Source organism: Grammomys surdaster, unplaced genomic scaffold (assembly GCF_004785775.1).
Source record: "Grammomys surdaster isolate TR1022 unplaced genomic scaffold, NIH_TR_1.0 126039, whole genome shotgun sequence".
In the NCBI taxonomy this organism is placed as follows: domain Eukaryota; kingdom Metazoa; phylum Chordata; class Mammalia; order Rodentia; family Muridae; genus Grammomys; species Grammomys surdaster.
In genome coordinates this window covers 1,362,584-1,379,431 of record NW_021620852.1, presented here as the reverse complement: position 1 = coordinate 1,379,431, position 16,848 = coordinate 1,362,584, and the positions used below count along the sequence as shown (strand labels likewise).

The 16,848-nt window shown below is 35.9% G+C and overlaps 1 protein-coding gene across 3 annotated transcripts in view; it reads right to left on the bottom strand.

Moving 5' to 3' along the window:
- Positions 1-16,848, bottom strand: part of Gria2 (glutamate ionotropic receptor AMPA type subunit 2) — a 107,049-nt gene that overhangs the window by 45,969 nt on the left and 44,232 nt on the right. For all 3 annotated transcript variants that reach the window (XM_028754909.1, XM_028754910.1, XM_028754911.1), the window contains exon 3: positions 8,558-8,797. In XM_028754909.1, the coding sequence (XP_028610742.1) occupies positions 8,558-8,797 (240 nt within the window). The remainder of the gene's footprint in view (positions 1-8,557; positions 8,798-16,848) is intronic.

Below are 16,848 nucleotides of genomic sequence, written 5' to 3'. Positions count from 1 at the left end.
TACCCATGTGGCATTTGATTCTATATAAACTACAACATGTTTAGAACATGGATCAACAACCAGTGGCTGCAGGGGATTGGTTTTTTTCTTTTTAGCTAAATTTAGAGTTTCTTATTTAAAAAAATAGCATATGTCCTTGTCTTTCAAATAAATCTAGCTGTTCTTACTGAAGCCAAGCTCATCATGTAGAAGAATAACTGTATGGAAACATAATGTCAAGGCCCCATAAAAAATTCAAGCTCAATATATCATCTTCTCCTTACAGAATGATCTGCACACTTGAAAAACTACACTAATCTGTTTTTATCTGTATGATGTGTGAGTCATCAAATCTGCCTATAATCTAAATTTAAATACCAGATTTTATTTTAGATCCATTTACAATGGCAAACAACTATCTGTTTTGTTCATCAATATTTCAAGATATAAAAAGTCACTGTGAATTTTATGGATTTGTTATTAGTCATGAAAAGATAAAGTGAGCTTAGAATGTATTCTGATACTGGCGAACAAAGAGGACATACGCCAAAAGTTGAAGGAGCCATTTGTAGCTCTTTCAATAAAGACAAAGAAAATGCTGCGTCATTCAAATCATAATGACAACAGACAAAAGGGCCTTGCATTTCTTTTATTTAAACCCCTTAAATCATAATTAAATTAAGTATTAAGAATATTTGTTTGCTTTTAAAGTATTAGAACCAATTAGCTATTTTGAAAATGTAAACAAACAAGAATTGTGGGGTTATAGAAGCATTTTCTTGTGTGGCATATTCTCAAGGTGAAGAGAAAATCAAGCTTGCCTTTCTTTAGTCACAAATCAGCTAATATAAAACCAACATATGTGAATGTAAAGTTAACCTTGTGTAACTCCCACTGGAGTTAGTGAGTCAAAATGACAAATGTCAACTATTCTATGCCACTTATGACACCGTTAGCCTGAAATGTAAAACACTCAATTTTATCAAAATATTAATGTACAGGGAACATAGGAGTGTATATGAAACATCAAACATGTTCAGATCATCAAAATCTAGACCAGAAAATATATCATATAATAGCAACTCTGAAAAAATATATTAACCAAGACATAGAACTCATTTTGTCCTTCTCTGAGAAAGCATTTAAAATGATGATACTAATGAACTATTTCTAAGTATGACAATATGGTGGTTATACATAAAATAAGAGAATTACATTTTCACAAAATACTGAAATATCAACAACTGAAAAAATGATAACAATGCTTGCTTCAAAAGAAGTGCAGAGTCACAGGGAAATATATGCTACAACAATAAATTTTTCATGTAATATTCGTTGAGAAAGGGGATAACAATTCTAGGCAATATGGGTATGATGCCGCTACTCTGTAATCTTAGCTCTTGTCAAGGCTGAAGCAGGAAAGTCAGGGGCTTCAGAACTAGTCTCAAAAATATGTTTGACAATTTTTCTAATACAGTTTATAAGGAAGATTGAAAATAATTTGCCGGGCAGTGGTGGCACACACTCATCTCAGCACTTGGGAGGCAGAGGCAGGCGGATTTCTGAGTTCGAGGCCAGCCTGGTCTACCAGAGTGAGTTCCAGGACAGCCCAGGCTATACAGAGAAACCCTGTCCCGAAAAACCAAAAAAAAAAAAATTTACCTCAGTGGATAGTTCATAATACAGTAAATTTAAAGCAATCTTGTGAAAGTAAATGAAATCATGCCCTTGTGTCTGTTTGTATAATAAAAGATGCAGATAAACATGAAGTTTTCAAGGGATGACATAGATCTCTCATCACTTGTAAAAAAAAAAAAAAAACAACTTTCAGTGATAAAACCTTAGAACCTGTGGTAAAACATCTGTGATTGTTACTCACACTAGAAAAATGTAATCCTCCCCCCTAAACTTGAATGCAAGTATTCAAGTGATGTGTCTGCTTGTCATCAGCAGTAAAGGTGAAACACACACAGTGGATCACCTCACTATTTCAACAGCTGCATGCTGCTGAAAATACATTTTCTAACCACTCCATTGACTTTCTACCTTCTAATTATCAGACAAGTGCCTCTAGACACCGTCAACACATGGCCATAAGTAAAGGTCACACTCTCCCCATCTTAACATGGAGCAATCCTAGCGAGCATCCTTCATTTTACGCACTAAGATATTTCATTGTATTTTATTAAATCATAAAATTTCCACACCAAAAACTCGAAGTGCTAATGCATTTGGCATTGTCTTGTCTTTGACAGATACTATAAGAAAATTTACATATAAATTCACTTATAAATTTATAAGTAGATTTCATCAAGTGACAAATGTAAGCTTAAAATTTATTGGCAGTTCACAGTGTCAAAGAAGATGGGCTAATATATAAAAGTAAAAGATAATGGATTTTTTTTTCATGACTAACTTCCAAACTCATTTATTCTAAGTAATCTACATGCACTCAATGTAGATTCCATTATTAAAAAATCTTCAGATAATAATTTGGAAGCTGTGTAACCTAACACATGTTATTTTTATTTATTAAAACCTCAACTTCTTGATCAGTATCAGATTTGATAAATGTTCTGTCAGTTATCACTGCATAATATTGCATCAGTCATTCACAAGCTGAGGTTTGGTCTCACACAAAATTTAAAGAGACTGTAGATCCTTGCTCAGGAATCCACTCAGATTATTTTTCATGGGTAACCACAGACTCTCAGCTACTCAATCAAGTTCGTCATCCCTCACAGCTGACAACTTTGTAAGATTTCTACTGACAATTTCTTTACAGTTCATACAAGACCTTTAAATTCCTGAAACTGATACCCTGTCTGCGGTGTCAAGAGGTCAATGATTTTTAATCTTATATTCCATCAAAAATGTGCATTCTATGTACAAAGATAACACTAAACTCTTCATTCACAACCCACATGCATGCTGCTGTTCTCTTACCCTACAATTGTAAGTTAGGAGATGAGGTAACCGGAACATTTTTTTCTTCGCTTATAAAATAGCGCAGGGATTTCTTCATCAGTACATGAATTCCTTAATTCAGCTATAAATATTTGTCGGAATTGGATTCTCTGAATAAAATTGGTTTATGTAAAGCTATCAGTGAACAGTATTCACTCAATATTTGTTCTATGTATCACGTCAGCTTTCTTAATTCTTATTTCTGAACAATTTAAAAAATGAAAGAAAGATGTTGAGATAAATAGCTGTCCCTGTAAAATCAAAAGAAAATTGAAAAAACTAACTTCTCCTTTTTAGTAATTTAAAATATAATCTTAAAGTGTTTCAATTATATGATGAGATGAAAATTAAGTTCTCAAAGCTATTGAATTCTTAAATATTTGAATACAGAAAGAAAAAGCTAGTTCAACATTGTTAGTAATAGGCTTTGTATGCCTGACCTATTTAGTAACTGTCATTTTCTCTAAAATACTAATTTCATTTGGACCTACTACTGTGAATAACATTGAGAGAAAAATTTTAGATTAAAAGTTCTTTTGTTTGCTTATCAAGGGCTGAAATTTAAAAGGTTAACTGCCAGAAGTATATTCCATCCAGAACAGTCTTCATTCTTAAATATATTTTACTTGTCCTCAGTTGAGGGAGGGGGCCACCCACCCATCTCAAAATTTTTAGCCCAGGACTGTTCCTGTCTAAAGGAAACACTGGGACAAAAAAAATGGAGCAGAGACTGAAGGAAAGGCCATCACCTTGGGATCCATCCCATCTGCAGACACCAAATCCTGACACTATTATTGATGCCAAGATGTACATGCAGACATCAGCCTTGTATGGCTGTCCTCTGAGAGGTTCTGCCAGCATCTGACTAAGCAGATGCAGATACTCATAGCCAAACATTTGCGTGAGCCCAGGCACCCCAAATGGAAGAGTTAGGGGAAGGACTGAAGGAGCTGAAGGGGCTAGCAACCCCATAGAAAGAACAACAGTATCAATTAACAGGACCCCTCAGAATTCCCCAGAACTAAACTAGCAACCACAGAGTATACATGAGTCAGTACATGGCTCCCACTGAAGATACCACAGGACTGCTCTGATGCCTCAGAGAAGGGGAATGCTTGTGGGGTGAGGCAGAAATGAGTGGGTGGGTTGGGAAACATCCTCTTAGAGGCAAAGGGAGTTGGGGTGCCTGGTAGGGAGACCAAGAAGGGGGGTAACATTTGAAATTTAAATAAATAAAATAATAAAAAAGAAAACAATATTTTGTTTGTTGCATAAAAATTCCACTCCCTCACTCATTCTTCCAGGCAGAGTAATATGTGTGCTCACTAACTCATGGCACTGTGCCTAAACTAGATTAGATTATCATGTATTTTTCTCATCATCCTTTTCAGGGAATCGGAAGGAAATGTAGTTTTGAAGCCTCTTAGTTCTATGGTAGACAATTTCTTTGACCTAGAATTAAGTTCCTTTCCTTTGGGGAATAAACAGCATTTGCTCAAAATAAAACCAAAACATAAATATAGAAAGAAGAATTGATTCTGTTTTTACTTACTGTCCAGAGAAATATATCACCTCCCTTCTTTGACATTGAACCAACAAACACGTGTCATTGGACTCAAATTCAAATATTTTTTTACATGTGTCCAATGATCAAAATCACAAGGACTAATGGCCTGACAGAGGTGGTCCATTACTCTCAAGTTAAACATATTTCAAACCTCTATCAACCTACTCTCAATTCAGTAATTGCATAAGACTGTAAGAAAGGGCACAGAGTCCTCGAGAAGTATCAGGCTGCTGCCAAGTGGCTGAATAAAGAGAAGACACCAGAAATTCTGAAATGTCAGCATGCTTCAGAGGAATAGCATCTGATTTCCTATCACCGGGATACTGAGCCCGGTGGAAGATGATTCCACACAAAGACAGGAGCTCTCAAGGCTTCCCATGTTTCTGCTGGGATGTAACCTCAGAGTTTGATGGATTTCAGAAAACAAGAATAAGCTAGTTTCAGTATTTGTTAAGAGCAACATGATGAAATAAAAATTTTTCTAAGTCTCTTTCATGTAGTTTATAAATCTCAGCAGAATATCGTTGTGGAGGGAATTTCAATGTCTGGGACTCATGCTTTTCAAAAGAACATTTATTTGCTGGACATCATAGTGTAACACTATAAGTTATACAAATCCTTAAAATCCAGAAGGAGAGAGGAGACTCTATGAGAATGGATCAAATTGGTTGAAACAGGGAACTGAAGTAGAGGAAATTATGGAATTGCTTTAAAAATCATGATCGACAAGATTGAGTTAATATGTCAAGGTGGGCTTGACATAAATCATGTGGCACTACCATAAGGAGGAAGCATATGAGAAGGACAGAGAAAGAGGAAAGAAATAGCACACAGAATGACTGGAAGGATAATTTTAACATTATGCAAAATCATACAAATTAAGTCATTGATAAGACAAATGTGGTCAGCAATAATCCCATTTCCGTGAGCCAATAAACATTTTGCAAACGCCAAAGCTCTCCGAGTGTTTTGAGAGTCTTAAAATTTATCTCTGGATATATTCTGCCTATGGAAGGCCTCTGTAAGACTCTGCACATTAAAACATCGACAGCTACTTGATATAATCTCAAAAATGTGGTCATAAGGTCACGTTGGCTTTAATACATAATTACTTAATATTATCACGCTAATGCTCTTTGGCCAACAGATACTCTTGACTCGAACCAATTAGTATAATTTAATAATTGGAGATTATCTCGTTCTTCCAGTTTCATTAAGTATTTTGAAGGTATTCATAAAATTATTGTAAAATGCCCCAGATTCTCTTTGCAATTAAATAGGTCCACTAGTCTCCCTTGCATGTTCCCGCGTATCTCTGAAGTCCTAGTGCTTCTCTTTCTCTGTTTATATCAACTTTTGTCTATTTAAATACTGTTGAGATTCACTTTTAACCAGTGTGAATAACAGAGATAAGGCAAGAGAAAAGATGAGGTACATTCCTCTTTGACCTCATCCATGAGTAAAATGTACATCTTCTGACCCTTCAACTTCACAAGCATGATTCCACTTCTAATAGCAGACCAAATTTAAGATGCTCAAACATTTAACGCGATGCTCAAACATTTAACTCATTCACTTATTGCCACTGCTCACTGAATACCAACTCTGTGTCTAGCATTATCTGTAGCTCTGTATGTCGAGTTACAAAGTTACAGCCAGTATGAGGAGTGGTCCAAAGGAATGCTTTTTGGCATCTGATAGTAAAATCATAAATAAAAAACAGACCTTGTCCTGGGTGGCTAAGTCATTCCCTGGAATATAGCAGGAGCTCAATAAATAGCTCCTGAGTGATAGAATTAATGTCACTATTAATTATGAATTGCCATACACCCTAGGAAGGGGACTAAGGCATTATTTTGGGAAAGAATGCCAATATGAAAGGTAGCTCTCAGGAAATGATATATTGAAGCAGACACCAAGAGGCTCTACAAATCTTAGCACTATTCAGACATTCGAGGTGAAAGAGTTTGGCTCATCTCAGAAAGTGAAAGAAGGTCAATCTTATTTAGAACTTAGGTTTAGTGAATGTACAAGTCTTAAGAACTCAATAAAAAAATGGGCAATACACAAGTATCATAAAGCCTGAAAGCCAGGCTGAGAATTTTGATGTTATTCTCATTACAATGCAAAGAAGTCATTGAATGGTTTCAAACAAAGGGGGAAAGAGTTTGATGCTGGCAAAGGAAATACATTTAAAATAATTTTACCTTATTTGTTGAAAATGGATCCCATAGAGATTTATGCAGCATTAGAGATGTGGTTCTATATATGTGGTGGTACATTGGCCTCCAGAGATGGCTCTGAAAAGAAGCCTCTAAATATGAAATAGGTATGGATGGTATAAATAGTATCACTAGGCTGCAGATGTGAGAAATGGATTAGAAGGATGCCCAGCTTCTAGAAGAGTTCTAGGGAGACTAAGTTCTAAAAAAAGTAGCCAGGGGACAAAAGGAAAAGCTAGATCCAATAAACTGAGTTCTATAAGTCATTTTATCATGTTCAGAGGAAGCCCATACTAAAGTCATCCTGAATCTTGAAATCTATATTAACTGTACATAACTCTGTTAAGAGTTTTCAAGCATACTGTGGGTATCAAATCTGTCTTTGCAAAGCAGGCACAAAGCTGTTGACATGGATTTTTTCTTTCAGTTTATAAAGTGCTAACTGGCTTTTACATGGAGGAAAACCATGGTTCAGGAGAACAGGGCCAAGGAAAGATACCTAGCTTAAGAAAGCCTGCATCAGGACCACCATAGCCAAGGAAGTCTAAGTGATGAGCGGAGAATGGCTCCAGTTTGCTCTTCAGCATAACAAGGTACCCTATCTTGGTCAAAAGGGGATTCTGGGTTTCATTGTAAATTTTACAATGGAATACTCCAGGAAGTGAGCTTCTGAAGGAAGCATTGTAGAGCTTAGTTATTCTATATACAGTTCTTTATCTTCTTGTTTTTACTTATGTATAGTCTCCAAAACCACATGACTATCCACACAAAATGGTTCAAAAAAATGTGAGGTAGACACAGACTCATTTATGATCATTATGGATCCAATGAATGTTAAAATCTCAGCCCCTCAACCCCAGAACAGGCTGGCTAATATTAACCTTAACAACAAATAGTACAGAAACATAAGAAAGATTTTCCCATCACTAAACTTGTGCATGGATTTCAACAACAACAACAAAAAATTTGTGTAGAATTATATAAAGCAGCATGGGTTGGATATCAGCCTGTTAAGACTATCACACACACAGGTAGATCATGATCCCATGAGCAACCTATATCTTCTCTGAGGTTCAGAGACCTTATTTTAAAGCAAGGCTAGAATGGATACTTCCTGCCTGATAAATCTGTTACATTGAACAAGATTTCATAATCATAAACTACTATAAAAATTTCTATTTATATGTTTATGCAAATTCTCTTACACCACTTCTCCTATGATTAGTAATACAGTTATTCTGGGATTGTTGTTGCACGCATGACAAACTGTTTTATGCTAGGACTTAACACCAAGTGGTTATATTGTAACAGACTATCCATATCAACTGTGCTCTGTGGCTCCAGCTGCATATGTAGCAGAGGATTGCCTTGTCTGGCATCAATGGGAGGTGAGTCCCTTTTTCCTGTGGAGGCTTGATGACCCAGGGTAGGGGAATGCTAGGGCAGTGAGGTGGGAATGGGTGGGTGGGTGGGAGAGGACCTTCATAGAGGCAGGAGAAGGGGAGGGGATAGTGGGGTTGTGGAGAGGAAACTGGGAAGGGCGATAAAACTTGAAATAACCAATAAAGAATTAAAAAAAACAAATAAAAAATTTAAAAAAATAAATTCTATCCCTCTGGATTCTTGTTTCTTGATTTTTTTCCTTCTACTTTATTTTAAGAATGCATCCATATTAAAAAAACATTACTCATTTGTAAAGCAAAATTAAACCAAGAAATTCTTTGGAGTTCATAAACTTTCGTAGTACTATAGCAGCACATATAAACACCAAGGGTAAATGCTGTGTTTGACCCATTAAAAGGGAATACATTCTGTCACCTACCTCTGTCACTGTCATAGAGGTATGCAAACTTGTCCCATTGGTAGTACTCAATCAAGCTAAGGAGCGCTCCTTTGAGGTCAGGTCGCATCTGGATGACAAATGGATGTGTGCCATCTGTTGGGAAACTAGGTGTGATGAAGGACACATGCAGTGTCCCACAGAATGATGTGATCGTATTTACAGACTTCTTGTCGTAAAATCCAAAAATCGCATAGACTCCTCTTGAAAACTGTGAGCAGACTAGAAATTAAAAAGACAGAAATGGTAAGTCATTTAATCATCATGTGCTTACGTAGATTGGCCAGGAATGCAATATCCCTTAATGTAAAGTACAAAATCATTAGCAAGTCAAAAGAAATAGTAAGTTAATATCAATAGTTCATCAAAATTTACTTAGCATTCAGGTTGATAAATTCAAAAACTATAAAAGATAAAAGGCAGCAGTCAAGGCTATAAGACAATGTATAGATTATTTTTAACAAGCTTCACATGGGTAAATATATTTAAGTATAATTTTTAAAAACACTAGAAAGTCACTAGAAATTTTTAATCTTTTATTTTAATTAAGATATAATTAAACTCCTTTCCTCTTCTAACACTTCCTATGTCCCTCACCCTCATTCTTGCTCTAATTTGTGGCCTCTTTATCTTTACTTATCAATGTCACATACACATAAATATATAAATAATACATACAGCAACCTTGTTAGTCTGCCTTTTGTTTGTTTGTTTGAGGCTTTTGTTTGTTTTTGTGGTTTAGTTTTTGTTTGTTTGTTTGTTTGTTTTTCTTCTATATATATAATTTCAGGGCTGAACACTTTTTGTATGGTAACCAAACAATGAGCTCATCCCTGAGACAGGTTAATTCTCTCTTTCTTAGCAGCTATTAGTTGCCTATAGTTTTTTTTTTTTTTTGTCTACAAGTGGGACCCCCTCAGGATTTATCCCTTTCATTTTAGCATGTCTATTCTTACTGTTAGAAATAACCTGTTCTTATCTAGACAATATACTTTCTCAAAACAGCTCATTCTTAAGCAAATCAGATTGCTTAAAAGACACTACATGAGCTGGGGAGTTGGCTCAGTTGGTAAAAAATGTATACCTCACGAGCAGATAACTGAGTTCGAACCACAGAACTCATGAAAAAGAAATAGCCATAGCTTCATGCATTAGTAACATTACCACTCGGGATGTGGGGACATGAGGATCACTGGCACTCATGGGTCAACTGTGCTGTCCTAACCAGCAATTCCCAGAGCAAATGAGAAAACCTGTATCTAAAATAAGGTAGACTGCTATCATGAGGAATAGCTTCAAAGATTATCTCTGTCCTCTTCATGCATATGTGCACGGTTAGCAGGGTCACCAGCATGCCTGCATTTAACAAACACACACAGTCACACCTGAATACAAATTTAAGCAGTGTTGTCATGATGGCGCTTTATATTGCAAGCCCAGCATATTTCCATAGTTCTAATGTTAACTAAAATCTCTGTGATAAGAAAATATTGCACTTGCTGCAGAACTCTAGAGATCTGTCACCAGAGAGGTATATCCTGCTTTGTATCACCCAGTCAGGCAGCAGTTAAATAAAGTTAATAAATAAAATTACATCAATTTTCTAAATTTAGTTGTTGTTTTAAACACTTAGCCAAACCTGTATGTTCCTCTGCACATAAAATAATAATAAATGAAATATTTGCATTTAATATAATATGATAGTATTTGAAAGTCAGCATTCCTTCCACAACACATTGTCCTCTTCCGGTATTTCTATCTTAGTAAATAGCACATGACTCTTCCCTCTGCTTCTGTCATCCTGGAAGTTCTATGCTGAGATCAATATATTCAAATGTATAGCTGTTTCCTCTTCATCCCAACCACCCTGCTTCAGTAATGGAAATATTTATATTGTGCACACCATGTGTCTGCTAAGTTTTATGTCATCTCATTTCTTTATCATGATAACTCTTGAGCTAGGAGTTATTGTTATTCCCAAAATACTATGATAGTAAAAATGCCAAGTAGAGGAAATAGCTTATTTAAGTCTTATGGATAGTAAGTACCAGAGGCCATGTTCAAACCTAGGCAGTCTGGATTCAGAATCTGTATTGAAATCTAATGTACAATACTGTATTTAAAAACCACAATTAATTTACTAGCTAGCAAATTGTTATTTTACTTGCACAAATGGACCCTCTATTCATTTTTTTCAATATAATCAGAATGGTCTTTTGAAACACTAATATGACTGTATCTATTTCTGGGACATAAGAGCTATTTGGCCTAGGACTGCACTGCTCTATAGAAACCATCTGTGACAGTCTTCTGGCCACCAACCCAGGTTATTAGATGCTTTTGATGGATGCATAGTTAGTATTTCCCAAATGACCCTGGACATTCCAGCATCTTATAAATGAATTAGCTCCATTTGAAGGTAAATCCAATACTACCTTATTTCACTTGTCTTTTTCACAAAAGTATATAAAAATAGACTTGTCTCATCAAAAGAATCTTGCTAAAATAGATGTAGAGTCTAGTGACAATAATAGGAGTAGATGAGCAATAAATGATAGCTAATATTTCAATAATTATATGATATTAACTAACAGTGATATCAGATATTTCTCTGAGTGGTCATTATTTCTAAAATATTTCTATTTTTCTTTAAATATTTCTTGGCATTCTACTTACTTCTGTCTTTCTAACATAAGCCTTCTGGGTTTTTAGAAAACATCTGTATAAAAGATTACTGACATCAACTTTTTTATTTTTAGTCTTGTTTGGGAGAAACTGACACATCAGAGAACCACCAAACAGCTTTTCATACATTTCATGTAACTCTAAAATAAGGTAGCAGTATTTTATTCATGCCCATAGTATTTGTACTTTTCTAGGCAAAAAAGTAGCCTTTAATATGTTTGATAAATGTGTCTGTTTATCATTTAAGTGAAAAAGAAGTTGACAGTTATGTTTTTTTAGGCAAACTCTTTTGAGTATGTGATCTCTTATTTTGTGCATAGATATGTGTATACTAACATGCATATCTTATATTTGAATTGTTTGCAATATTTGCTAAATCTTGGATTGATGAAATATGACATTTGCAAAGGGTGGATTGTTATAAAATTCTCCCTGGGTCTACTTTGTTTGATTTCCTTAAAAGGTTGGCATGGCATCCAGACACTATGGGGATATCATGCAATATGATTATTTTGATGGAGCTTCTTCTCATTAATGGAATATTTTCTGCATTGGGAAGAGCAACCCCAGCCACACTGGGATGCTTGAAAAGAAAGCCACTGTTTGAATACAGAATCTCAGTAAGGAACCATACCTTTCATTTTCCATTAGTCTGAAGTGTGTTGTCAAGAGACATCTTTGTCTTGCAACCAGCTGGAAGCACTGCTTTTGTCTCCATAAGAAGCATAAACCATATAAAACCTCTTAAGAAAGTACATCTCTTTTAACCTAGAAACCATTTTTACGAGGTAATTATTTTGCAGCAATGTCCTTCATCTCTTAACAAACCTTGGTCACCTCCAACCCTATCTATCACATTATCTTTCAGGGGATATAAGGACTTTCTTTTTTCCTAATGTACCCAAATTTTTTATGTTGTTCTCTTAATATCCACAGACCACTTATCAATAGTGCTCAGTCACAGTCCCTACTCCTCTATGGTAAGAGTGTCACTGAGATCTGTGAGCAAGCATCTTAGCTGAAATATTGTTTCCAAGTTCTAAATGAATGTCTGAGAAGGGAAAACTTAATGACAATAACACAACATCAAACACAGCGCTGCTCTGGGGAAACAGTAGGATCAGATTGCAGAAGGTCTTAGACATTTGGGTGTGAGGCACCCAAGTGCCTGATTTTTTTTTGACAAGAAAGCTCTATTTTCACTCTTCTTACATGCTTGTAATGGAAGGCTATTGTAGAACACTGAGTTTGATTCATGGAAGCAAAGGAGCAGAGAGAGATGAAGAAAGATCCAGTACAATCTAAAACTCGTAAGAACATGCCTACAATATCCGATTTTCCCCATCTATGTGCTATCTTCCGTGTTCTACCACTTTCCTAAAAACACCAAAAACTAGAGAGCAAGCATTTAATGTTCATAAGAGGTTTAAGGGCCATTGTCTACTCAGATTTTAACATTTTGCTCTGGCTTCCAAAGGATTCCACCCATCTAAGAATGAATTGTCTGTCTCCGAGAGTTAGCTTCATTTTAGTCATTATGGACTTGGCTTAAAGACCAAATTCAAAGTCTCTTCTGAAACATAAACCAAATTCTTACCTATGATCCACTATAAAAATCAAACAGAAAGTTATTTATCTTTAAGATGCAAATAATTAAAAAAAATCTCAATTCTAAAATAAAGTAATAGAGAATAAGAAGGAAGGCACAGACCAAAACAAACAAAAAAACAAACAAAACCAATGACGAAAAAAATTAACCGAGAAAACACTAAATTCTTGCATAATGTCGGGATATGAAGTCCAAGGGGCTTGAGTAGCTCCTTCACTAGGGCTTTGCAATCCTGTATCTCACAGTATTTCTCATCTTTCATAGAATGACTTATTCCGATCTGCAGTTTTCCTCCAGAGACATTCCATATTTCTGGCATCTCTGAATTGATACACACAAGGCTTCATGCACTACTCTCTCAGGGAATCTTCTGGGGGATTATGACCCACATATACACTCTTTTGTATCTCATGATTTCCTTTCATATCTTAAAGAGACCCTCAATGACAGTGTAACTCTTAGTGCTTCATTCTCTAATGGTTCCCAGGGATGGAACAGAGTCAGGTGAAAACAGAATGAAGAAATGATAGACACATACAGAAATAGATATTTGGTATCAGGTGGTTCTGACCTTGTGATAGAGAAATTGTAGTACCCTGGAATCTCAGCATGTTTTTTTTATAAAGAGTTGAACAGACAGGCAGGTTCATTGGATACAGCTGAATATGGAGGTAGAGTTACAAAAGATAAGGAGGCAGGGTTTACAGTTTGTAGATGCATCAAGGAGGCAGGTTAATTTAGCTAATCTAGGTAGGGACAGTCTTTATAAGAGACCAGTTTTTAGGCTGTGAAAATCTAGAAGAAAAAGTGACCATGAGCATTTTGTGTATATACTATTAATACCCACACTTGGACCTCAAGTAAAGCTTTGCCATTTCTTTCTGAGCCTCACCATAGTAGCAGAATGTTTATTGATTACCTCTGCATCTGAGGCTAGAGTCTTCACGTGGCCATATCCATGTCAATAGCACATATTCATTCAAGAATTCATTAACACTAGGCTTTCTCTTTTCCACATATCTTGCCACCTATTGTGTCTATAAAACTAGCATTATGTGGATAACATCAAGGCCTGCTTTCCTTTTAAGGAGCAGCCTCCCTTCCTTGAACCATGGCCATAGAATCCTCTGAGTTGCTTAGGTTTCTTAATGTGAAGAAATACTTTCGCCAGAAACCCTGTGTAATCAGAGGACCACAGAGTACTTTTAAGCAGCTTTATCTTTTGTAAACTCAGTCCTGCCTTTAATGTTGTCATATTTACTCTTAAGCTACTCTTAATGTATCTTTTCTTTTTCCCAGTTGAAAGTCATTAGCTTATTTTTTAATGGTACTAGACTTATTAACAAGTACATCTTGCTTGGCCTCAAGTTTAATCGTTGTCAGGCAAAATGGTGCTTTTCCAAAGCTTTCTGAACTACTCTTTGTTTGCAATTCTCACTGTAAACCTGTCTAAAAGATGTTCTTACTAACAATGCCACAGCCAAGTTGTTGAACTGTCTTAAACATTCCTTCACTACCTTAAACTCGACTACCCATGAGGTCTCAGGTAATTGATAGTGGAGGAAGATATTCATCACTGCATGGGGTGGTTCTGATGCTAAGGTCTTGTTTCCCCAATTGGTTCTTGATCCATCAATAAAGATGCTAGCAGCCAAGGAGCTGGTAAGATAGGTGAGAGTTCCAAATTGCCACAGGTGAACTAGCAGATGCAGGAGAGAGAGGAAAGGAGGTTGTTTTTCTTTTGTTTTTTTTTTTTTTTGTTTTTTTGTTGTTGTTGTTTGCCATGCTTCTGAGGAAGAAAAGCCAACCAGCCATGTGAGATCTCGAGCAGAGTGGCCATATCCCACTTCTCCAGGCAGGAGATTGGGATGTTGAGCTGGGACTAAAGGTAACTGAACAACTTCAAGCTAAGGCAGTTGAGAAGTGATGCACTAAGAGTATTGGGAAGGGCACACCAGCCATGGTAGATTGGAGGTGTCCAGCACTTGAGACAACAAGGCAGAATGAAACCAATCAATGTGTTTGTCTGTTTTTCATCTGCTAATCCAATATTCTCTGGGTAGGGGCTGGTAGTGCGACCTATTTCGGGAGCATTTAGGCTGGGTAGCAAAAGGGCCATGCAACAAATCACCATAGCAAAACACAAATAGCCTTTATTCCTTCTCTCAATAGAATATTTCTTTCTGTTTGCATCTTTATGAGTTCATTCTTAGTTGTCTGTATTCTTGACGTCTAAGCTCACACTGGAATAACACAGTCAATTCTACTTTAGGCTTTGACTAGCACTAATCTACATACATTTTCAAATCTTTCTCATATGCTTATTTCTAAAATTTCATAACTACATTTTAGGTTTATTGAAAGCAATGACCCCACTTTTAGCGCTAGCTTTCTTTATTACTTGGAATTAGTAATAAGCTTTTCATCACTGTGGCAACATATGACACAATCAATTTAATGGAAAAAAGAACTTCTTTTAGTTTTCAGTCTTGGAGGTTCTATCCATAATCCTCTGCTCTTTTCATTCTGGGCCTTAGTTATGCATAGGATCATGGTATACAAATATGTGGTAGAAGAGTCTCACCTTGTAGCAGATAGGAAGCAAAGAGATACAAACTGGCAACCAACCTCCATTGCCATACCCATAATGTGCACCTCAGTTAAGTGGTACCATATCATCTGAATTCCTAGCACTCATCCAAATAATTTTGCTAGAAGGGACTCAAATATTCAAATTATAAACTTGTAAGAGCATTTCATACTGAAATTGTAACCAGCTTGAAAGGTACAGAAGCCGATTGACACACTAAACTCTAAATTGAGGTATTTTGAATTAATTTAAAATGTTATTATTTATTTCAGTTTTATCAGTATTTTATTCCTAAAGGATGCTTTGAAAAGGTAAAGCTACATCCATGAATCATGCCTCTTAAAGGAAGAAGACTTAGAAGTCCTAGAGTATTCAAAATGGTGTGCTATTAACTCTAAGTATGTGAAAGGAGCTTTCTAAAATGAGATAAAAACGTATCAGAATTCTGTGCAGTCACTATATAGACAGAGGACAGTTTCAGCTCTAGCTTCATGGTCTGGACAATTACAGTTTTACACAGTGTTGTAAGCTTTTGAATGAGTAGCCTGATTAGCATAAGGAGGTCATGTATGACTTGAGGCTTAAAAATGATTGCAAAGGAGTTATTGAAGATAGTCTTGTTGAGTTCTACTTGAGTTAAATATTTAATAACAACTTTGAAAAACTCAGCAAAGTCAAGTCCTTTCATAAGACATTTTAGGTCAAACTACAAAAGTAATAATCTCCTGGGTGTAAGGAACTTGCTGATTATTTCACTTTTTATTACAAGCACAGAAGATCTCGACTGGCAACACTGCTGATGGGGCATCAGACACTTCTTTCCTCTTGGGTCATTCTGCTCATTGGTGCTGCTAATGTGGCATTCATGATACAGTCTGGGATTTCACACCGTTATTTAGTGGAAGGGGAAAAGAGCTGAGTATGATTTAGTTTTGTTTTCCATTTTTCCTTCTATACATTGTTATTTACTTTAATGAAATGGTATGAGCTGCTTCATAAGCAGGAAGCCCCATTTGCGGCTTGTAGTCTGATCATCTTTCTCCTTCTTGCAGTTTATGCTCTTTACTGCAGGTCTTCCTAAAACACACCACCTGAAAGGAATTATCTTACAATTTGTCTCCCAACTTTGTCCTTTTTTACATTCGATTTTTTAAAGGTTTTTCATCCTTATTACCAAGACCCGATTCAAATTTTCAGGTAAACCTTCCTAGATCTCCATCACTCCAGCTATTTCTTTTTTAATTCTTCTTTATGAACCCAGAAAATACACAATACAAAATTCCATATACACTATTAATGTTATAGGTTCATGTTCATATCATACTTACTTTTTTCTCAAACAAGTGGTAATTAAAATTATTTCAACAAATCAAGTGCTTTATAGAATAA